This window comes from Zootoca vivipara, chromosome 14 (assembly GCF_965207765.1).
Source record: "Zootoca vivipara chromosome 14, rZooViv2.hap1.1, whole genome shotgun sequence".
Taxonomy (NCBI): domain Eukaryota; kingdom Metazoa; phylum Chordata; class Lepidosauria; order Squamata; family Lacertidae; genus Zootoca; species Zootoca vivipara.
This window is the reverse complement of record NC_142597.1, coordinates 28,051,979-28,076,604: the sequence shown is the minus strand read 5'-3', so window position 1 is coordinate 28,076,604 and position 24,626 is coordinate 28,051,979. Positions and strand designations below refer to the sequence as shown.

At 47.4% G+C, this 24,626-nt stretch overlaps 1 protein-coding gene and 1 pseudogene across 1 annotated transcript in view; both read right to left on the bottom strand.

The window, feature by feature from the left end:
* ADAMTS8 (ADAM metallopeptidase with thrombospondin type 1 motif 8) overlaps positions 1-19,597 on the bottom strand; it is a 28,888-nt gene extending 9,291 nt beyond the window's left edge. The window contains exons 1-2 of the mRNA XM_035139593.3: positions 18,331-19,597; positions 33-272 (exon numbers count right to left, since the gene is read on the bottom strand). Of these exons, the coding sequence (XP_034995484.1) occupies positions 33-272; positions 18,331-18,987 (897 nt within the window). The 5' untranslated portion in view covers positions 18,988-19,597. The remainder of the gene's footprint in view (positions 1-32; positions 273-18,330) is intronic.
* A 3,422-nt stretch (positions 19,598-23,019) lies between these two features.
* Positions 23,020-24,107, bottom strand: LOC148683543 (uncharacterized; annotated as a pseudogene).
* Between the last annotated feature and the right edge of the window lie 519 nt (positions 24,108-24,626).

Below are 24,626 nucleotides of genomic sequence, written 5' to 3'. Positions count from 1 at the left end.
GCGTTGGCCTCTGAGCAATTCTGTCTACACACCTGTCTCGTTAACAAGACTGCCGTGTCATAGTGCTCCGGGAGACGGTCACTTGCAGGGTTGAACTGCTGCTGCCACTCGCAGAAGTTCCGTAGCATGAGCCCTCCGTTGTCAGACACTTCTGGCCCGACCTTCTCATCTTCCACCACCACCACCTTCACCACCACCAAATTGATGGAGTTCTTCAGGCTGGGGTGCTTGTAGATCTGAGCAGCCACAGACATCAAGGTGAGGATGTGATTCTGAAACACAGAAGCAGCCAAGGGGGTCAAGGCTGGGGATGAGATTTCATTCTTCATTCAGGGGGTGATACTCCGCGTTCTACATAGGGATCTATTTTGAGGGTTTGGTTTGGAAGCCGTGAGCTGATACAGAAGCATCCAAAATGCATTACAAAAAGAGAGGGGCAAGTTGTGTTTTCGGTTGCTCTTAAATATTCTTTAGAGCAGGGATGGGAAGCATGTGGCCCTCCAGGTGTTGCTGGACTGCAACTCCCATCATCCCTGACCATGGACAGTCATGACAGCTGCTGATGGTACCAGTAGTTGGAGTCAGCCATATCTGGAGTACGAATTGTGCTTTACACAATGAATAGGGTGTGTGTGTGAAGGAGTTACCACAAAGATTGTATTTAAAATATTGATTCCAAGCCATTTTTGCCTCCATTCTAACTGAAAGGCAATTTAAAGTTTCAAAGAACATGCATACTGAGCTGTCAAAAAATAAAAATGTCCAGAGACATGTAACAGACAGCTTAATCCTGGTGCAAATAATTTAAGCCACCCTTCTTTTTGTGACTTCCTTCCCACCCCTCCCAAAACAATCCGGATAGGATTGTTTGCTTTGCAGAGGCACCTACAGCAAATGTTTGTCTTACATGATCAATTTGCCTTCAGTAAAGAGGACTATTCACTTTCCAGAAGCCTTTGTATGGCGGACCCCCCCCCCCCCCCCGTGAGATGCTCTCTTCTTTAATGACTCAGCTGGATGCATTGTCTAGCCTAAGATAACCTGTTGAAACTTCATAAGGTAAAGATAAAGGACCCATGAACGGTTAAGTCCAGTTAAAGGTGACTATGGGGTTGCTCCAGAGTTTCCAGTTAAGAACTCTGGAGCGTAGCTGATCTCTGCCAAAAATGGGGCTTGATTGGTGGACTTAAAGCCCCACATTCAGCAGGGACAGGCTCCACTCAAGAGCTCCCGAGTGGAAGCAATCTCAGCAGGATTGCCTTGGGTGCCAAACTTAAACAGTGACAAATACAAGCCTCACTTGCCAAAGAATAATCACAGCACAGCAGAAGAGGGCTATTGCCTTCATACCCTGCTTGTGAGTTTTCCAGAGGCATCTGCATCTGTAAGGAAGGGCCATGACCCAGGGGCAGAGCATCAGCTTAGCATGCAGAAGCTCCCTAGTTCAGTCCTTAGCATCTCAAGGTAGGGTTGGGAGAGAACCCTGCCTGAAACTCTGGAGACTTGCAGTCAGGCAGTAGAGACCAGGAATTGCCCACGTGTTCTGAAGACACCACAGTCTACAATTCCCATCATTCCTGCCCACTGGCCATGTTGTCTGGGGCTGATGGGCATTGTAGTCAAACACATCTGGAGGACACCATGTCATAGCTGTCAAGTTTTCCCTTTTCTCGCGAGGAAGCCTATTCAGCACAAGGGAATTTCCCTTTAAAAAAAGGGAGAACTTGACAGCTATGCACCATGTTGGCTGCCTATGGTGTTGGTTGGCATCCATTTGTCTCGGGAGATAATGGAGGTATGTGCCTCTGGTCACTGCTATGGATGCACAACCAGGCATTGCAGTCGTGTGCAAGGATTCCCACATGGCGGGGTTGATGTTGACAACCTTCATGCTATGTTTGCAGACATCTTTGTAACACAGAATTGGTCTGCCAATGAGCCTGGTGCCTGAAGCCAGCTCTCCTAAGGGCATTGGGGATCCTGCCATATTCCATTCTGAGGACACGACCAAGCCAGTATAGATGTCACTGAGACAGGAGTGCAAACACGCTGGGAATGTAGGCGTGGGAGAGCGCATCTTTGTATAGAGTGACAATACTTATCTAGAGGGACCATCTATAAGGCAGCTTCTTATGCTGGTTGGCCAATGGATCAGATGGACCTTTGGTCAGATCTTTTGTTCTGCAACCTTTTCAAAGAGGCCCAGCAAGGCTGACTCCAATGAGTACTATGGCAAGCCTTGCCTTTGTGAGATGTAGGCGATACAGACCAATGACACATTTGTGAATGGGATGTCTTCCTACACAGACCATTTGCGTATGCTCTTGAGCCTTCGCCCTGCAGCACCTCCTGCTCGGGTAAACGAGACAGTGGGGAGATGACCTCATATATCAGACGCTCCAGCTATGTTTAAGTCAGATGTTAACATCTTATCAGAATTCCGGCTTCTTTTGGCACTGGCTCACGGAACCGTCTTCATGACAGAAAAATGCAAGCGTTACACAACGGCGCGGCTATTGAGAAACAGCAAATGGCCCCTCTATTCCCAGACGTGCTTCCCTTCTTGCCTTTGTGACTTCACCATAATTGTTCAATTAAGGCACACCAATAATACTTAGAAGCAACTGTGCAGACGGAGTTCTACTCCCTACTCCGTGCACCTTCTCTCCCAACTGAAACCAAGGAAGTTAACACCAAAACAGAAGAGATTAGAACATTGGGCCCAGTTCTTAAATAGCCAGCCTTGCTTTCGAATGAATGGTATCTGCTACCAGTCAGTGGATTATGATTGTGTAGGCCAGGGATGGGGAACCTGTGGCCATCCAGCTGTTGTTGGACTCCAACCCCCATCAGCACAGCCAACAGTCAGAGGTGATAGGAGCTGGAGAGCCAAAGGTTAGCCAGCCCTGATATGGACTGCAGATAAATGGCTTTTAAGTGCAGCTGGGTCTTTTGGTCAGGTGGCAAGCAGGGAAGCTGAAGGTGTTCAGAGGAAGGCCCTGACAGCCTCCCTCAGTGACGTCATGCCTAGATGAAGGGAAGGCAGGAAGTCTGAGAACTTGATATCAACACATGGCAACAGATTAGCCCTGGTTTGCCGGGCCGAGAGGATTATGGTCTGTGGCCCGAATGCCTGTTGTTCCTTTCACTAACCAGCTGCCCTGGTGAAACAGGAGGAAAGCCAGTGTCTGATCTGGAGGCTCCTGGTCTGAAAAAGTCCTACCATGTCAGGCCTTTTTCAGAGGTTATGGCAGCCTGAATGTGGATACCACCTGGAGGAACCCAGACCATGTGGGGCCTTTCCATGGGATGTGCTGCTTGTGCAGTGCTGACCATGCCTATGAAACTTTGCATCGTTAAAATGGACCTGGATTGTATGGCTCTTGCGACACACGAAGAGCCAATTTAGCAGCTTGCATGGTTTGATTTACCATAAGCAACCAGAACCCACTCCCAATATTGCATGAAGCTGGCCCAAGGCCCTTAATGTATGGAGCAGAAGACAATACAACATTTACTCAGGCTGTGTACATTTAAATCACATTTAAATCACATGTCTTCTCCCAAATAATCCGGGGGACTCTTAATTTGTTGGGGATGCTGGGAATTGTAGCTATGTAAGAGATAAACTATGGCTGACAGGATTATTTGGGGAAAGTCATGTGCTTTAAATGTATGGTGTGTGCACAGCCGTAGAGAAAGGGCAAGTGTCCCCACAGGCCACTGGTGTGGTTGCTGGTTATGTTCTTCCTGCTCTTTCCAGGCTGACAGTGGATCACAGCACTGATGCCTCGTCACATAGGCTGAGCCCCCTTTTCTCAGCACAGATCCTTTTAAATTTTTTCTCCTCTTCTTATCCCCTGTCCCCCACCCATCCAGCAGCCCTGCATACAAATGCTCTGGCTCCTTATCCCTGCCTTGAATCCACAAACAAATAAAAAAGCTGGAAAGCAAAGATGTAAACTAAACTGAGCAAACAGCTATTTGATGAAGATTATGAGGTCAGGTTCACTTGTTCCACCATCTGGTGTCTATTTACACCCTTTCCCTCAGCTCTTTTCTCTTTCAGGGAGGTGAACAAAGCAGTTCAGCAGGCCCCAGAGTGAGAGAACCTGGCTGCTCTGGGGTAAACAACAGCCACCTGGGTAAAGAAGGCCCTTGGGCTGGTGGTGGAAGGGACATTTCACTAGGCTAGGCTGGACTCTCTAGGAGTCGGATTTGAGAGAGATTGGTTGGCCCTGTTTTCTCAACTGAAGACAGATCTGTTGTACAGGTTTTGAGCTTCTCCAAAGGCAGGCAGAATTCCTCTAGTCTCATTGCTTTACGCAGGGGAAAACCACTCTTTAGCACTCAGTTGGAGCAAACGGCAATAGGGTTTTCTGTGGGTTGCCATTTGTTCCAATTTAGAGCTAAAGAGTGGGTTTTCCTTTGGAAAGGAGCAGGGTGAGGGGAAAACAGCTTGGACCCTTGCCAAGAAAGCATGGGTCAAGCAGAAAACTGCTCTGCCCCATGCTTTCTAGGCATAGGACAAGGGACAGTGTAGACAAGCCCTAACTCTGTCTCCAGCAGGCTTCTCCAAAGTTGTCATTCTGCTTGTGTGACTTGCTAGTCTTGTTCCAGGTATTCTTCACCTGTCTTGCTGCTTCCCACTTCCCTCCCTGCCTGTCAGCTTCCCAACTTCCTTGCTGCATCCTTCTTCGCAACCTTTTGAGATGACTTTTCCAGATTCATAGACCTCCAGGTTGATTCTGCCAGGATTTAAGGTGGTTGCTCAGGCCTGCAAGCAAACATCTATGGGCTCATTCAAACTTCGATTTGTGTCACGATTTGTAAGCACAAGTCCGTGCTTTCTAGGCACGGGTCTGAGTGGGGTTTTTGTTTTTTGGTCTCATCAGGAAGACCTGCTGTTCACTGTTGAATCAATCAGTTTTTTCTGGGGATCAATGTATGTTCCAATTCAGTGGTAAACAGTGGCAGTGTTTGGCAGAACAACAACAAGAAGAAGAAACAATAAACACTGCTCAGACCCATGTCTGGAAAGCATGGACCTATGCCTACAAATCATGGCACAAATGGAAGTCTGGATGAGCCCTCTGTCTCTCTTCCCAAGCCACACACCCTTAAGTGTTTTTTCCTGCATAGAATGTATCCTCAAACTCTTGCTTCCTTGGATGAAGGACATAGAGGGGTATGTGAGTGTGCATAGACTTTGCTTCTGCCCCACCCACCACTGGCATGTGGGCCCAGGAAAGTTGCCCAGAAGGGAATATGGCTTTTGGGGTGAAAAATATTGTGGGTGGGGAACCTATCTAGGCTACTATTGTCTGTTTTGACTGATGAAGTAGAGCTTTTTGCCACCACCTGTTACTTTTAGTTGGAGGTGCCAGAATTTGAACCTGTGACTTCCTACCTGCAAAGTATGTGTTTTACCACTTTCCTTCCTCAGTTGTCCCTCAGCTTCCCATGTGTTCAAACAATTGCAGCTCTTCACTGAAACCGCTTAAAGGATGATGGAGGTAAAGGGATTGCAGCTTCCTCAGGACCACCCAAAGCGTGTTTGAGCTACGTTTGACCTCAAACTTTGGGTCAGAGTCTAATTTAAAATATCACCATTTGCTTCTTTTAAGAGTTAGAATTCCACTTGTAACAATAATAACGGAACTATTATAGTGACTCAGTTGCACCTGATTAACAATCTACAGTGCAGAGATTCTTCACAAAACATGACTCACTGAACTGTATTCATATCCTTGGCATTCACTTGGATCCCTCCATAAAACAGAGTGGAAATAATCCACTTAGCACTTCTGTGTAGCTTAGAGTTTGCTGTTGACTCTTGGTTGAAATATTCAGTGTAACTATGTCTATTGTTATGGTCCAGTCAGTGGGCAAATATTTAGCATGAATAAGGTGCCAAGTTCAGCCTCTGATAACTCAAATTTAAAGTAGCTAGGGAAGAAGAAGAACTAGGAAACATTTTTGTTGGTGTGTACAGACCAGAGGTTTCAATCCTGGATAAAGCTGAGGAGGAAATTGGTTCTATTAATTTCCAGCCTGCAGAACTGATTGGCTATACTTTATGACACAACACACATTGGCTAGCTTTTGTGACATCATGGAGCCATGATATCCTGATTAGTTTTTCTTATGTCATGGGGCCATCTCTCCCCACCCCCGATTCTCTAGAGTAGTTTCTCAAGAAAGAAGTGAAAAGGGAAAGAAGAAATTGGACAAAACCTAGTAGGAGAAACCCAGTTGAGTGTACCCTTGATTGAAAACACAGGCTTGTGTCGGTACACGTCAAGCATGTTCAGTGTACACTTCCCAAGTGTGGCTGTGTCAACATATTTTCAAACCTATCTAAGCTCATTAGGGAGTCAGAACTGGCTGCAGCTCCATCGTGTGTACACTCAGAACCATTTCACAACTTGCAGAGTATCAAATCCAGGTTTGCCACCAGGTGCACGCTCAATTGGGAACTGCAGCCAATCCTGGCTCCCCAATGAGTGTATTGCGCTAGACATTGCATTTTTGAAGTGTACAACAAATGCATCGTAAGCGCACAAATAAGAAAAGCAAAGTGGGAAGAACCAGCTCCAAGGAGCAAGAATCAACGCTCTGCTGGTGCCTTGCGGCGGAGACACTCTCAGGTCAGATTGTGTCTGAGGGAAGGCCTGAACACAGTAGCTGGCCACACAGAACAGACTCAAGAGGCAGTCCTGGAGCTAGTGGTGCAAAGCTAATAAGAGTCAGCTTGTTGGGAACCATTTGCCTTGGGGAAAGGGGAGTGAAGCCGGCAGGCAGCCTGTGCTGTTTACCAGACTATCAGCAGAATTCCTGGTAGTTTCTGCAAGGGCCTTGGCTCCCGTCTCAAATATAGCACCTCCGTTGGCGGTTTAAAGTGCGAGCCAGGAATTTCCTTGCACAAAGCCAAGTGGCAGTCAAAGGATGCTGCAGGCAGTGTTTGGGCATCGGATAGCTGGAGAGGGGCTGAATCACCCCCCCTCCTTGGCTTCCTCCTTCCCTTCTCCCCCACTGGGATGGCACCCACATTTCATTTGCCTAAGATCTTTCTCCACCTCTTTGTCTTGCCTCTTAAAACAAATCCCTTCTCCCTCTCTCTCCTGCATTCTTTCACCTTCTCATTTCATCTTCACAACTTTGATCGTTTCAGACCTGCACCGAGGGGCTGTAGCTTTGCATGCAATAGGTTCCAGGTTCAGACCTTGGCTTCTCCAGGTAGGACTGGGAGAGAGATTCCTTGTCTTAAGTCCTGGAGCACCACTGCCAGTCAGTGTAGACCAGGGATAGTCAACCTTTTTATACCTACTGCCCACTAATGCATCTTTCTGGATGGTAAAATTTCCTTACCGCCCACCAGTGCTCGGTGGAAGGGGGATTCGGCTTGTGCCGTAGAACCCTCTACTGCCCACCTAGAATCTGAAACGCCCACTAGTGGGCGGTAGGGACCAGGTTGACAACCTCTGGTCTAGATGGTTCCAAGCTAGGTGGACCATCTTTGGCTCAGGTTGTATATATGTGTAAGTAAGCCATTTATCCTAAGTCCCCACTGTCCTTCATTCCAAGGAAACTGAACTCTGGGCAAGTGCCTGGAAGCGCTGAATCAGCTTTCTATGACAAGTTAGTAGGAAGAAATAAGTGGAGGGAGAAAAAGTAAGATTTAGCAAGGTCCAAAGTAACACTCTTTGATACATTCAAAGTTCAATTGCAGGAAAGTAATGGATTTCTAGGAGCATTTGCTGCATTGATAATTGGTCATTTTTTGTAATTTTGTTTTGATTTGGTATCACAGTGCTTTAAATGTATGCCATGAATGTGGCCAATGGCCAGTTGTAATCCAAACAACAACCCTGTAGAATACGTTAGCATTGTTATCTCTCAGGTTGCAGATTAGGGCAAGGGGAGTAAGACCGAGGGAGAGTGGCTTGTCTGCAATTGCTGAGGAAGTACTGGTAAGTTAATAGCTGAACAAAAACGTAGGTAAAGGGTTAAGGGACCCCTGACCATTAGGTCCAGTCGTGACCGACTCTGGGGTTGCGGCGCTCATCTCACATTATTGGCCGAGGGAGCCAGTATACAGCTTCCAGGTCACGTGGCCAGCATGACAAAGCCGCTTCTGGCAAACCAGAGCAGCACACGGAAACACCGTTTACCTTCCCACTGCAGGGGTACCTATTTATCTACTTGCACTTTGACATGCTTTCGAACTGCTAGGTTGGCAGGAGCTGGGACCGAGCAACGGGAGCTCACCCCGTCGCAGGGATTCAGGTGACCTTCTGATCAGCAAGCCCTAGGCTCCGTGGTTTAACCCACAGCACCACCCGCTTCAGTAGTCTCATATAAATCTTCTTTTCTGTGTGTCACTTTGAGACTTTGTTTGTGGGGGAGGAAAGCAATCAAATATTTAAATTTAACACCTGCCCTTCACCATGGCTTTTAGCAATTTAAAATTTAGAATTAAAAACAGTTAAAACAGGTGACAGGAATACGGTGGCTCCTGAAAACACATCTCAGGTGTCAAACAACAGTATGGATGGAGCCCTCATTCCATCTTGTAGTATTTCGGCTCAAACATAGACCTCCCCATAAGCCAATTCCCCACTAGTGGGAGGAAAGTGGCATCCCTCCCTACGGCCGCTTTTCCATTTCCGGTGTCTGTCCCCTGCGATTGCATTTCATTTTTTAAAAAAAGTGTTGGGAGAATGTTACGTGTTTTCCTTCTGCAGTGCCTGAGCTTGGCCCAGAGTCCTATAAGGGAATTTAAAGCTATCTTATTACAGCAGGAATAAAGGGAGGCACAAAATGGGAAGCATATCTTGGCAAAAATCTCCCGCTGAGCAGGCGAGAGGAGGACCAGTTCCAGAACTTTTTGCTGTAACGATGGTTCCCTGGTTCCTCAAAAATCTCGCTGGAAATCACCAGTGAGCCTTCAGAAACTGGGACATACCCGTCCGTCATTCTCCCCGACCCAAATCTGGACTCCACCTTTATTTGCCTATCTGCATTGTATGCAACATGGTCCAGTGGACCTTTGACATATCCCGTGAGCCACACACAGAAGCTGCTCCCCATAACTCATTTGGGGATTCTGTTCTGACCCTCCACTTAGGCATCCTTCCTCTCTAGATCATGTTTCCTGCCACAAGCAGAATGCTGGAGTCCCTGACTCTGTCCATTTAAAATATGTAGACTAGCTATTTGTAAGCTGGATGCCATCCAGTTGCTAGTATGGCGTAAAAAAGTACAACCCTCTTCCCCGCAGGGTGGCTGCCTGATTTATCTCTGCACTATCCATTGCTTGGGATCTGCCTCCCGCCATTTGTTGGGAGCGGGCAATTCTGTCCCACTAGGAGGAGACTGTGTGCGCTGTGTGTATATGCATGAGCCAGGCATGCTCAGAGCAGTGACTCATGCTGAGAGAAAGGGGCAAGGGTAGGTGATGATTTAGGGGAAAAGATGCTGGATGTAGACCAGGCATCCCCAAACTGCGGCCCTCCAGGTGTTTTGGACTACAATTCCTGGGTTTTTGGAGGTAAACCCATCCAGAAGGTCTTTAAATTCAATTATCTAGGAATCACCTATCACCATAGGCTCCTCTGGTCTCCACATCGAGGCGTGGCGGTGAACGCCAGTAAGATATCCACGCAGGCAATTACGCGATTTTTTACAACAAGGGGCAACTCACATATCCCTTCTGCGCTCAAGATCTTCAATGCCAAGACCATTTCACAACTGCTCTACGGCATTCCAATCTGGATCCCGGGGTTCACCCAGACAGTAGAGCAAGTGCAATCAACCTTTCTCTACAAGATTTTCTCTGTTCCAAGATGCGTCCCATATGCAGTTTTATGTCTAGAGGGAGCTCAACACAAGGTGGAATCTGTCGCCTGGGCAAGATTCCTTATATTCTGGCTAAAAATCTGCCTCGACTCTGACAGAGATCCCTTCCTCCAGGTAATGCTTTCGGACACCTTCCTCCCCCCAGGGCTGCAACACTTCAATAGGAAGGTACAGCAACTGGGGCTTTCAGTAGAACTCCTCCGCTCAATGTCCTTACAATCTGCCAAAGCCACAGTCATTACTAGGTTGTGGGACATTGAGAGACAGGATCTTATAGCGGCAGCAGGCACAACATGTTCCCCCCTTCTTTTCCACCTCCCGTGGGCTCATGAAACAAAACCTAACTATCTTGACTTCCTACTGAACCCACAAGAAAGAAGGGCATTTTCGTTGGCCAGGTTCAATGCAAATCCATCGAACCTCCTGTGGGGAAGATTCTCGGGCAGGGCGAAGGATGAGAGGATCTGTCCGTGTCATGACCCTCAGGTGGAAAGCCTTCCACATATGGTTTTTCATTGTAACCTTTACGTCGACCTTCGTCAACGGTTCCTGGACCGGCTCTGCATTCCCAGAGGGAGACCAGAGCGGGAAATCTTGCGGTTCCTCTTGCTGGGGAAGGACCCGGTCCTCACCGAGATGGTGGCTCAATACCTTAATTTACTATTTTCTCGGCGTTGTACTCTGCAGTCGTCTGAGTCGCCGGAAGCCCCATTGTCGTGAAAGCGGATGGCGGATTATTCCCTTCCCTCTCTTGGCACAGCGTTTGCCACAGTGACAGTTTTAATCTGTTATTATTTTGTATGCGAGTTTGTTTGATGCCAATAAAGGTTTTACTTACTACGACTACAATTCCCATCTTTCCTGACCCCTGGTCCTGCTAGCTAGGGATCATGGGAGTTGTAGGCCAAAACATCTGGAGGGCCGCAGTTTGGGGATGCCTGGTCTACATCCAGCATCTTTCCCCCACAATGGCCAACCAGATGTCGCTGGGAAACCCACAAGTAAAAACGGAAAGCAGTATCCCCACTTCCAACAACTGGTGTACTCCTGGGGGCTGACTAGAGCTGCCATGGCTAGACTCACCTTCTATGAATTTGTCTGATCACTTTTTCGAACTAATGGATTGCAGGGAGTTCCATAATTGTGTTTAGTTGGACCTCATTGAATGTACCTCTTCCGCCTATCAATCTCACTGGGTGATCCTGAGTTCTGGTATTATGGCAGAATGAGAAAAAGCTCTCTAATGCACATGCATAATCCTACTACAGTGGTACCTCGACTTACGAACGACTAGACAGCCGAGTTTTTTGACTTACGAATGGGGGTAATGGCCGCGCGCTTACGAATGTCTCGACATCCGGGGGGGGGGGGGAACTGCGGCGGTTTTAGATAGGGATTTTTCGACTTACGAATTTTTCCGTTTCCAATGCATTCCTATGCGAAATCGCGTTTCCAATGGCGTTTTTCGACTTACGAATTTTTCGACTTACGAAGGTGCCTTCGGAATGGATTAAATTCGTAAGTCGAGGCACCACTGTAGATTGATTACATCACCTGCTGCTTACCTTTTTCCCCTGAACTAAAATGTCCCAATTACTATCACCTCTCCTCCTAGGCCAGACACTGCAGTCCCCTTGATAATCTCAGTTCCCCCTTTCCTGCCCCCTTTTCCAGCTCTACAGTATCCTTTTTGAGAGGTTCAATTTTTATGGGAGTTGGGGGGGGGGAGGAAGGAGTGTGTGTCATCCATCAAAGTCTTAGGAAACACTGACACACGGGGGACATTTCACAATGAATTCTGAAGCAACGTCACCTGTTTCTTTTCAGCGTGGGACATGAGCAATTGTTTGACAACCTGATAACCATAATACTATTCCAGGGCTGGCCTGCTTTCCTCCCAGCCCTTGGAAGCTACTCACGCTGGGTCCTCAGCCATCGCCTCCAGAATAACAATGTTCACTTGTGTGGCGCGTTTTTCATACCAGAGTGCTTCATAATCAGCAGTTGTTTTGCCAATGTTTGCTCTAGAGGAGGACTGTGGCAGCTGTTTAGCATTACGTAGAAGGTAGAGGAGGAAGTGGAGAAGAATCCTGCAGTCCACTGTGTGTGTGTGTGTGTGTGTGTGTGTGTGTGTGTGTGTGCGCGCAAACTTGGAAAGAGCCCGACTGTAACAGCTTTTGAGTGGAGATACGTTTCAGAATCTGCATCTTAACTCCTCAAGCTTATGGCTCCAAGCAGATACCAAACACAATTCAAGCTGCTTTTCTCCTCCTTTGCATGAGAGCAAGGCATCTAGTCAGGTGCTTTGGAAGAGAGAAGGACAAATACCTAAATCAGAATTGCAGAACTTGAGGCCTGGGGGCAAAAGGTGCCCCCTGACTTCTCTGTTTGGCCCTTGGGACTCTCCTCAGGTCACACTCTCAACACCCCACACCCCGTTTCTTCCTTCCGTTTCCTTCCTGGAGTGTTTCTGCCGCTGTCCTTGAACTCTGATGATGCCTCTTTCTTGCCAGGCTGGGGACAGAGAGGGGTGTGTGTAGAAAGCAGCCTACTGTACAAAGGTAAAATGTATATATTCATTGTTCCGCCCACTCCTGGCACCTTGATGACGGCAGAAGGTTGCCCAGGAGGGAGTGGTTCGAAAAAGGTTCCCCAACCCTGACCAAATGGAACTACTAGACCCTCATTTTGCTTATCCTTTGGGTCTCTTCCAAGGATGTAGTCAGACTCCAGATGCGGCCTGAGCGGAGCCTTTCAAATTGCGCCCCTCCCCATTATCTGTCTAAGCAGCTTGATCCCTCTGGGAGCCACATTAGTGGGGGCAATGACAAACACACATTTTCCCTTTGTGCAATGGATTATTGGGTCTTCTCTGAGTATAGCTAGCGTATGACTCACTCTACCCAGAGCAGGGGACAGAGCAGCCTAGGCAACAATACGGAGCAGGAAGGCATCTCGTGATGGTTGTTTGGGAGGTAAAACAGAAGCCACTCCTTCTCTGTCCATCTGTGCGAATCTGAGCTATTTCGGGGGCCTCCTCTGCCACAATTAATGTCGGAAAACAACTTGCAAAGGACGCGCCTGACCTTTTAATGTTTAGTGATAAAAATGCGGCTGCAAGGATTGCATGGAAGCCAAGTAAACACGGACCCTTTGACTCAATGTTTCTGCGACATGTGTGTACCTTTTCAGGCAGACCAGGCTGACACACACACACGTATTTCCCCTCCATCTAACCCCACCACCAGTGCCATCAGAAACAGCTGTGGGCAAGTAATATACATGGATGCTTTTGTTTGGTTAGTCTTCCACAGGAGATTGGAACGATTTACTGCTGCTAATGTAAGCCTCCTGAAATGTGAGGAAGACGGCAAAGGGCTTTCATTGAACACTATAGACTAGGGGAAGCCAACATGGAGCCCTTCAGATGTTTGCTGCATTTCAGCTCCCGTCATCCCTGACCACCGGCCTTGTCGGCTGGGGCTGATGAGAGATAGAGCCCAACATCTGAAGGGCACAGCATTGGCTATCCCTGCTTAGCTTTAGATGTGCTTAGCTATCATGGATTCCCTTCACGGAAGTCTGGGAAATATAGCTCTCTAGCTATTGTAGGCTAGCCCTCCACAGCCTGATGGGGATCTACACAGCATTGCTTTCTCAACTCTCATGACTTCTCCACAATGCAGTCTTGGAAATTGTAGTTTGAGAGAGATATAAGTGTTCTCCATTTGGCATCGGTAGCCTGGAAACAGCCTTCCCTGACCTGATGCTTTCCAGATGCCACCCAGCAGCGGCTGATGAGAGTAATAGTTCCAGGCATCTAGAGAGCAGCAGGCCTCACAGACCTGCACTCCATAGGCCAGCCGCTTAGCACAGTATTTGAGTGCCAGTTGGGTGGTAGAGGGAGCAAGACTGGGGGCAGGTACCCAGCACCTGTTGCAAATGCCTAACCAGTCCACACACATCCAGTGCAGGGGTGTAGGAAGGGGTGTGTGGCCCGCTCTGGGTGCCACCCTGATGGGGGGTGACAAAATGGCCGGCGGCACTTACTGTGGGGCCTGCAGTGTGCGCGAGCCATGCGTCTTGGTACCCGCAGGCTCCGCGCGGTCCGCTGGCTGCCTTCCCCTAGCTGTAGGGTGGCGCGCCACGTCCCTCCCTAAGGGCACCCCGCGCTCCGTGCCATCCCTATGGACGCCGCGCACCCCGTGCGGCACCAATTGGGGCGGGCGCGGGGTGCCCATAGGGAAGGCACAGGCTGTGCTGTCCCTGTGGGCGGTTCGCCCTGCCCCTGGGCACGCTGCCCCAGGTGCCCGAGAGGTTTCCTCTGCTGCTGATCCAGTGCACATTTAAAACACATGACTTCCTACAGTGAATCCTGGGAACTGCTATTCCAACCATTCCCAGCACCATTAACAAACTATAGTTCCCAGGGTTCATTGGGGGAAGTCATGTGTTTTAAATGTGTGTCTTGAAGTGTATGAAGTGGATTTGCCCCCAAGGCTGTCTCTAACTTCATCCCAAGTCTTTAAGGTCCAACAGGGGGGAACACACCCGAGCAAGATCCAAAATTCCCAGTGTGCAGAGGATACCTATGACTGTGTATGGACTGTGAAGGACTGTAAGGGTGGGGGGAGCTTCCAGATGGACATACTGTTCCCATTTGTTGCTTTGTGAATCACATGGATTTGGCCACTGCTTGGGTGTGCGGCTGCCTGGGGACGTGATGTATGCTGCTCTGAAAGGCAATACTGTTTAGAAATTTAAGAAATCAGCACACTTGTGGCCAGCACTGCTCAGGGATTCTAGTGCACTTTCGAAATCAGAAGTTTAAATCACTGCAGCTTTGAAAGGTTCGGCCCGCCATCTTGATTCAAAATGGCTAACAATTGTACCCAAACAGAGACAAAAACCTGCTGCTTGTTCTCAGCAGTCATGATCCAAATAGGGTTACAATATCTTAAGAGGTGTCTAAAGGCATTGCAAACAGACAAACAACTTTCCAAAATAAATCACTTCTAGGGAAAAACAACAATTGTCGTTCAATATCTTCCTATTTTGGGAAATCCATTGTATTTCTTGACTACTGTACAGACTTACGATTCATATTTTACCCAGTTTAGACATTCGACTGCTGTTGGCGAGATTCCCAGATCCGCATGACGTCTGGATATAAGGGGGTTATTAGTATTACAGAGGTTTGGCACTGTAGCAGGGAGTCTATCGTCTGAGCCAGAGTTCAGCCGAGTGAGATGTCTACTGAAGCATTATGTGTTCGTATAGCACCATCCAATGTCTACCATTTTCCAAAGTGACATAGCAATTTTATTTATTTACTTTACAAAATTAATATACCGCTTTTGTTTGTCATGAAACCTCTAAGCGGTTGACAAATAATATAAAAATAAATAATGAAAACAGATAAAATAAGTAAAATATAAAAAATTAAACCAGCAGTTAACCAAAAACTGATTAAAAGCACAGCAACATCTATACATCTCGATGGGCCTAATAAAGAATGTGTTAAGCAGGCACACAAACAAACAAAAAATAGTAGAAATGCCGCCCTGATAGCAATAAGCAGGGAGTTCCAAAGTGCAGGTTATGGCAAGCTAAAGGAAGAATTTCTTAAATGTTTGGAATGGGTATTGTGCGTAAGACTGCCAGTTTCACAGATTGAACTGTTGAGTGGGCACATAGGGGGTAAAGCGATTACATGAGTAAATAATAATAATAATAATAATAATGGTCCCTACCCTTAAGGATCCTGCAATTTTAACTCCAGTAATAGAGGACACAGCAGAGGGAAAAGGATGGAGAATGGGAAGAAGCAAAAGCAGCAGGGAGACTGAGGAAAATGCAGTTCTGTGTACATAGCCTTCTTTGCAATTGGGGATAAGGATTAAAGGGTTAAGCCAAATGCTTGAAATAAATCCTTTCTATACGGAGATGATGGATGTAATTGACTCAGCTCTAGTCTTTCTCCAGACAAAGGACTAGAGTGTTATTTTTATCCCCACAGAATTGAAATCGTTTTGAAAAAGTGATCGCTGCTTGTGGCATATGTACAACCTTCCGATTTTCACCTCAGGTAAAAAGAACTGGAAAGTTTTTGCATTGTTTAAAAAAATCTGCAAAACCTGTTTGATCAAGAACAAAAGTGGGATAAAGGAAGGTTACACTTGTACGTATGTTGTGTGTGTGTGTGTGTGTACACCATAGAAAGCAAAGTCTCTAACTGTTACAAACTTTTTTCTCCCCCTGCCCTAAGAGTCAAGGTTTTCTTAGCTCAGCAGTTCCATGTCATTTCTGCCAGCTGTTCATTGAGCACACATTCAGATTTGTTTGTTGGGAGGACATACGAACCTGTGCCAGGCAACTATTATCCCTCACTTTCCAAGGGTGCGTTTCCCAATCATTTTCCTTATCACAGAATGTCTGATTTTGAGCGGGGAGGGTGGTTTGTGGAAACAGAGCAATAACCAGCTTTATTTGTGCAATCTGAGTTTGCTGGCATGTGGCTGAATCCCACCCCCAAAGCGCAAAAGTCTGGAAGAGCCCAAAGTGCGATTCCACATGCATCCTGCCTATCGTGGAAATGTTTCATATATCTTATTGGGTAATAAATATTCACATTTAACATTTCTGAAGTTCCACCTGCTATGTGCTGAAAGAAAGAGGTCTCCTGAATAAACCTGACTTGTACTGAGCCCATTTCTGCTATTAGCACCTCAAACAAAATAACTCCCCCCACTAGAAATGCTGTGACTAAAGATGAACAATGCCCCCCTCAATACTCAGTTAGCAGAACCCCTTGTAATGACCCATGCACCTCTGTTCCCCTCTCCTTTTAATAGAATGCTTTAAATATAATTCCTGCTTAATTTCACCACTGTGAAAGCCGCTGTCCTAACAGAAGTTAGGATTTTCCTTGCACACAAATTCCAGGAGAGAAACTTCCCTTTTACAGCTAACAAAGCTGAGGAAGACTTTCACACAGCGAACATAAATTTACTCATCTAAATGGTACTTATGAAATCTGTGGGTCTCCTGGTTCAAGTGGTTCTCTTCAACCACAGCAGTGGGGGGGGGGATGCATCCGAAGAGAGAAGGAGGCTCTCATCAAAACATGACTTCTAGAAGTTTTACTAATCTTATGTGGCTACTGATAGAGACTGTGCCTCTTCCCCCTTCTCCTACTAAACAAAGCCCCAACTCCCCCCCCCAATTATTCTCCAAAAGTAGTATCAGGTACCAAATTAGTATACCAAAGAGGCAGACCTTACAATAATGAGGAACACAGATTAGCTCAATGACTGTAATATCAAATTGCTCCACAGTTCTCCACAGGCAAAAGATGCTGTGCTCATTTCCCACAATAATTTTTTAACCCCCCCCCAAAAAATACATAGTTCAGTTTTGCCTCTCTCTGGACAAAATTATGCTTTGAAAAATACCAGCTTTCAAGTTCTGCTGCGCACTTTACCAGGTACAAAGAAAGCGATGAGTTATACAAATACAGAGCTTTCATCTCCACCAGACAAGGCGCGACTACATGTTACTGCAGACTCAGGCAGCTGCCAGAAATGTCATCTGTGTGTCGAGCTGCCCACCCCCACCCCATAACTTCTAGGAACATCCATCGGATGTATGACTTCACACATGATGTGAAGCTGAGGCAGGGAAATGCAGAACATGATGACATCACATTGTGGGGGGATGTGTTAATTGTGTGTTATGGGGGTGGGGCGGGGACATAACACTACCCAGAGATGCTGTTTAGCAGAAGTTCCTTGTTAACAAGTCTGCCCTTCAATAGTGAGCAGTCTCAAAGAAGTGAGTTGTCCCACAACGACCCCATGCACACCCCTGCATCACGGAGCATCGTTTCCCCTGATTTTTCTACTATGATCATTTTTGCTGCCATGTGTCTTAAAGTGTTCACAGTGCTTCACAAGTGTTATCCCCAGTAAGTAGCCCTGCAAAGTGGATCAGAATTATTATGGCCCTTACCCCATAAAAATTACAGACAGGAGGCTGAAAGACAGCAATGAACAAACCACACATTTAAAGCACATCACACACACACCCCGCAAGAATTCTGGGAACGGTAGTTTGCTGGGGATTCTAGCTGTGTGTGGGGTGAACTACAGTTCTCAAGATTCCTAGGGTATGTGTGTACTTTAAATGTGCTTTGTATGTGTTGTGTGAACGCAACCAGGAGTTAATGCGCATTAAATGTATGGTGTGTATGCAGCCAGAAGTTGAAGGCAAGCGAGATTTGGAGAATTACTGCTCAGGGTTCATGCTTTTACCATGACCTGCCCCTGACTGCATCACCCCAGATCTACCACCCCACCCACAGCTAGAAGATCTCCACTTAAGATCCCATGCATATTGCCATGCACCACCCAACCTGCACCTGCTCTGAGCATCTAAAAGGAAGAGAAGGAGAGTTGAAGCGCTGCTTACCGTCAGGTCTTCCCCATAGAACTGGAGCATGGAGGCATCAGCCACTAGCAGGGTCTCCACATAGCGGGCTTCTGAGATGAACCTCTTGGTTCTGCTGGTGCTGTTGGACTCTGCTACCCGGGATTCCTCTTCTGGGATGTCCCCTCCAGCTTCTTTTGCCCACCCCCTCTTCTGGAGTTGGTGGGCCTGCAGCAGAGGATCTCCATTCTCATGACCTTGTGGGTGGATGACATATTTGTCTCCATCCACCAAGAAGGAGCCACGGATGCCCTGGCACAGGCTGACAGCCACCAGGGAGTCTGGCTGGGAGTTCACAGTCCCAGAGTAGAAGCAGCTCCGGAGCCCCACGTCCTCCTTAGCAAGGAGCTCCTTCCTACCCACGTGCTGGATCTTCAGCCCAGGTGCCAAGAAGCTGGCATCTGGCTCCAACTGCAGGACAAACTCCTTCCTGAAGGCACGGATGGAGAAGGAAACCTGCCCTTCGCTTCCCGGAGGGACCATCCAGACTGGCACCACCCCCTGGGAGTCGCTGTCCTGGGTGGGCAGTGCCCAGGCAATGCCAAGCAGTCGCAAGACCAGCAGCAGAGGGAAGAGGAGCATGCGGCCAGCGGCCAGCCTGCCAGCCGAGGGCTGCGGTGGTTGCAGAGAAAGGGGCATTGATGCTGCTATCAGGGAGCCAATGACGGGATGGGAAGAGCAGGCTCAGTTGAAGAAACAGCAAAGTCCCCAGCTGTGTATGCTGCAAATTTGCAAGCCGCGATCCCCAGGGGAAAAAAAACACTGTGGCTTGAAATTGATAGGAGAGAGTGAACAAATTTGGGATTTTAATGCCAGGTTTAGTTAGCAACAACTTGCCCAGCGTAGAGGGAGAATTGGGGGGGGGTCCTCTTTCTCCCCAAAGGCTGGTTTGTGGGGTTCCTTCTGTTAACCAGCTTCCAAAGTAGGTCTTGCACCTTTCCAGGCAAAAGATGCAGCAGCGAAGCGGGCTGTCCACTTGGAAAAAAGTGTGTCGAGCTGAAAGAGGCTGGGTGGGTGTTGGAATCCTGATCTCTCTCTCTCTCTCTCTCTCTCTCTCTCTCTCTCTCTCTCTCTCTCTCTCTCTCTCTCTCTCTCTCTCTCTCTCTCTCTCTCTCTCTCTCTCTCTCTCTCTCTCTCTCTCTCTCTCTCTCCCTCTCTCTCCCCCTCTCCTTCCCTTCCTAAGAAGCTCTCTCCCTAGGCTGCTCCGCTCTCTCCCTGGGCTGCTTCTTCCCAATCCTTTGAAGCACCAAAGCTGGCTGCGGAGTCCTCGGTATTTATACTTTTCTTCCCCCCTTGCTTTGACATAAGAGGTTTATTTTTGATCTCTCTCACTATTCCACATTCTCCCCTGGGACCTAGAGAGCAGGAGGAGGAGGAATGAAAGGGGGGGAGGGGAGGTTTTTGGATAGAACTTGAAGCCAATCAGGAGCTAGGAGGACACGCCTCTCTTGTTTAAGTGTCAACTCAAACATCCCCCCCTTTCTTATTCCCTTTGTGTTAACTCTTTCCAGGACTTTGATCACCCTTTGGCAATCAGACATTCTTCTTAAAATTTACTTTTTAAAGGCTGCATTCCAAGAGAGTTGTCATCATTTGCATTAATTCTGCACTGCAGAAGAAGAGGGCTTCCACTTGTTCCTTCCTTTTTCAGGGGCTCTTGGGGAGGGGGAATAAGTCTGCCATGGGAAAAGTTCCAAAATCCTAAATAGATAAAACTCCATTTTATCAGATGCTAGCATACATCCGGGTCCTCCCAAATGAGATCTTCATCATCCCTAAAGGAGCTGCTGCTATCTAAAATCAGGAATCTTATAATTGTGCCAGGGAGTTGGACGTTTCATCTGAGAATGTTCTTCAGAGGATACAGAAGGAAGCATAGGGAGGTTTCCTAATGAAAGCATTAACAGGGCCATTTGGAAAAACAGAAAAGCAATGCATTCAGTTCTTCCACACAAGTATAGCTGGTCATGTTTTCTTTCCTTTTTTTGTTAAAGGAATGTTTTAATCAGAATTCAACTCTCCGTCCCCCTTCTCCAAGTACGTGATAAACTTGGGAAGGAAAAATAAAAATAAAAGGAAACATAGAGAATTGATTTTGTGCTTATGTGGTTTTTAAAAAACAAAAAGTCTTATGACTGTCTTTATTTACAACATGTCTTTTATTACAAACCGCCCACTGCACAAAAGTCTCAGTTTTTTATTCCGGTGTATTGCTGATGTAGCTGCTAGATATGCTTTATTTTAAGCAGCCTCGCTTCCTGTATACATCATGACACTGCAGAACACCAAGAGTGGCCTTTCATTTCATTCAGTGGACTTTTGCTTCTCTACATAGCTCTCCACATTCCAAACACTATAGCTCTGGGCAGAATGAAATACTCATGTGTATAATCCCCCATCCCTTCATTTCATTTTAGTAAAGATTCTTCCAAAAAAACAACAAAAAAAACTTTCTGAACTTCCCATGCACAGGTCCCTCAAGGCAGTTTACAATGAACTTGTTTATAAAAATCACATAAAACAAACTTTCTAAACTATCCTCTAATTAATAAGCAGCAACAACAAAGAAAGTTCAAGAATTAGCACCGTACAGGGTTCTTTTAAAAGCCAATATTAATGGGGCCGTGCCTATTATTCCCTAGGGGAGAGAAGTCCAATGATGTGGGGCCATCACTAAAAAGTCCCTGTCTGTGATAACTGTCAATGTAATAGATCACGACAGCAGCACAAACAGAACAAGGGCAGGCCTATACGTATGGATGCAGACAGTTTTGAAACATTTGAGCTGGTTTTTTTCCTTAACTGTAGAGGAATTATGATGCATTACACTCACCACGATTGGTCTAGATTCTGGAAATCCCATTGTGCTTGACCAAAAGGAACCAATTGATAATGGAGAAAAATCTTTGAATAAGGAACAGCCAATTGTGGAGAAAGGAGAAATCTTTTTAAAAGGTCCATATGCCATGCACACTGGAAGTAACTTCCACAATGGAATTCTGCCAAGCCTCGTCCAAGTCCCACACACCCAAAGGGATGCATTTGGTATGGTGGAAAGGGACCCAAAGTCCCCCCATTAGTTCTTAGGGGAGTTGTAGGTTATCAGGGATCAGAGTAATTTCCTTTTTCTCAAAGCTCCACAGAGGAATCCCCTTTCCTCCCCCTTAAAACGTGCTGCTCGAAAGCTTTAATCCTCAAACTATTTGAAAGGATAATATAAGCAGTGTTTTGAGGTTCCAGATACCTTCCTCCCGGGAACCTGGGAAATCAGCTTTATGGTAAATGCTTGAGGACGAGGGTCAGTGTTTAAAGGCTGTTTACTCTGGACAAATAACTGTGCGTCCATTTGAGGGGGAATATTTACATCTGCTTGGCTCTGTTGAAAAGCCACCTCCTTCTACTCAGACAAACACCAGCTGTGTCTCTAAATAACTGCATCTTTTCCGGGGGTTGGGGGGTGGGCAAAGTTTCTGATTACCGAATTTCTTTTTATAAAGTGTGATTCTTTTGACTGTAAAGAAATGAAGCGTGATGAGCATTCGCTGATGCGTGTTCTAAACAGTCCCATATCAAATTTGCTGTCAGCGGAGGCTCCAGTGATGCAATAAGTGATGGCAGGATAAGATCCATGGGGTGTGACAGCAGCTCAGCATAAACTATTGCAGAGAAAAACCGCTCCATGGCCAGAGATGGTCTTTTGGTACAGGGAAAGAGAATAAGATTGGAGATGGGCAGAAGATCAGAATGGACAGAGCAGGAGTTCTGGGCTGAATCAGGAGCAGATCACTTAGTGAAGAGCCATTTATGTGGGGAGGGGGCCAGGAGGATTGACCTGGGAGCTGAACCAGAAAAAGTTAGGGAGAACCAGTCCTGAAGCTGGTTTGTGGTCTGATGATGCCAGGGAAAGAGGCCCTCTGCTGGTGTTTTTAACAAGAGGATTTGTGGAAATTCTGATTGCTGTTCATAGGGCAGCAAAGGTCCTTGCTCAGTCCTATCAGATGTTCAGTTTGCAGAGTCAAGGGACTTGTACTTAACAAAGGAGCATGGGAAGCTGTCTTATACCGAGTCAGATCATTGGTCCATCCAGCTTAGTATTGTCTACACTGACTGGAAGTGGCCATCCAGGATTTCGGGCAGAAGTGTCTCCCAATCCTACCTGCAGATACCTGGGATTGAATTAAAACAAAAGTTGATTTAACATAGTTGAAATATTAGACCCCGCCAGGGTGGTGAGGACATGGCTGACCACTGGCACCGGGTATGCATGAGCTGTAAGGGCCTTGTTTATGGTACATTTGTTGCCTGCGCAGATGCGGACTGAGCCATTGGGATTGACGGGTGTGACAATTGGGGTTTCCCAGGGGGCGTTAGGCACCGGCTCAAGCATAACTTGCTCCACGAGTCAGTCTAATTCCTTGTCAATGCGGGGTTTAAGGGCGAACAGGACCTGGCGGGCCTTGAACCTGATGGGTCGTACGTCGGGGTCTAGTTGTAGGCCAATGGGGGGCCCAGTATATCGTCCCAATGCCCTGTCAAAAACCTCTGGAAACTCTTTGCAGATGGCGTCCACATACACGTGGGAGTTGGTGCGGTTCACCCCAGTGATGGCTAGCCCCAGTGGCCCAAACCATGCCAACCCCAGTAAGCTAACATAGGGCCCCTTGACCACGATCAAGTCCTATCGCCGCTTTCGCCCTCGATATTGTACATTGAAGGTTCCCACCCCCATCTTGCGTTTTGGGAATCCCAGAGGGTGAATGCGGCTGGTCTAAGCTTGGGGCTGCCACTGGGACACAATTTCCTTAATGTCCGTGGCGAGATTATGGACAGGGTTGAGCCTGTTTCAAGCTCCATGCGGCACGGGGATCCCTCTATCTGTACCTCGATGTAATTTTTTCCCACATTAGAATGAGGCAACTGGTATACCTGACAGTCTGTGATCTCCGTCGAGTTGCCTTGGTGTGTCGGACTGTGGGGCCTGGGACTCTTGGGTCAGCCATCTGATGTGAGGCGCATGGCACACCCAGGCAATGTGTCCCACTTTTCTGCATTGTCGGCATTCTGCATTGCGGAAATGGCAAGTCTTCTGCTCGTGGTTCTCCCCGCAGCTTGTGCAGTTCCCATCTTCCGTGGGCGTGTGGCTTGTTTGCACTGCTGAACTCGGTGCATGCCCTCCCAGTTGGATTCTGAGTCGTTGGTGAGGTCCTCGTGGTGGACCCTCAGTTGGGATGACACGTTTGAATGGAATCCTTGCGCTGACCTCTCGGCAGCTTTAGTTCCTAGAGCCTCCTCTAGGGTGACCTGGAACGTCAGGTCCTTCTTGGCGTAGAGGCAAAGCTGCAGCTTCTTGTCCCACAGGCCCCCCACAAGGTGGTCACGGAGCATGTTCTCCAGTCTGTGAAGTTGCAGAGTCCGGCAGCCTGGCAGAGGGAGGTCACATACCTGGTTATGGTTTCTCCGGGGGCCTGCTGCTTTGCGTAGAAGGCATTGTGACACACTACCACCGAGGGCTGTGGTGAGAAGTGCCCCTTCAGCCATTCCATTATCGTGTCATAGGGAACGGTCGCAATATTTGCAAAAGCGATCTCAAACGTTTCTTCTCCGCTCGGGCGATCTCAAACGTTTCTTCTCCACAGACGCTGAAGAAGGTCATCCTCTTCTTGGCTCCATCGGTGACATCCTTTGCCTCCAGGAGCAACTGGAAGCGGGTGGTGTATCCTTCCTAGGCTGAACGGCATGAAGCTGTTGTCTGTCACCATTCTGAGTCCTTGGGTCCTGGAGCTGTAGCCTGGATGCGCGGTGCGATGCTGTGTTGCCTGTGGTGGCTATGTGTGGTGCGCGGCGGACAGCTCAGCAGGATCCCACCTTCGTCGCCAGTGAAAAATACTCGGAGTCCTGTAGTGACTTCATGCTCTTTATTGCAGCTTGTAAAACAGTGAATGAAATGCCCCCCAAACCTCAGGCTTTTATATAAATTATTTACACAATGAGTCCCGTCTGACTGGCTGATTCTGCTTCCCTCCTGGAGCCTGATTGGTCTTTTCCTGCAGGCCAATCAGTTGTTGCATTCTACGATCCTACTTGCCTATTGTTCTAGGATCCAAGCTTAGTACATAACAATAGTGCTATACAGTCCAGCAGTGCCCTTCCCTACAGCCAAGATCCTCCTACAGTTTTTACACAGAATTCAGTCTGAGTAGAAAACATAAACCTGCCCTGGTCTCCTTTGAAGGCAGTAATAATACTTACCTCTAACCCCCCTGCAATGTTAATTGCAA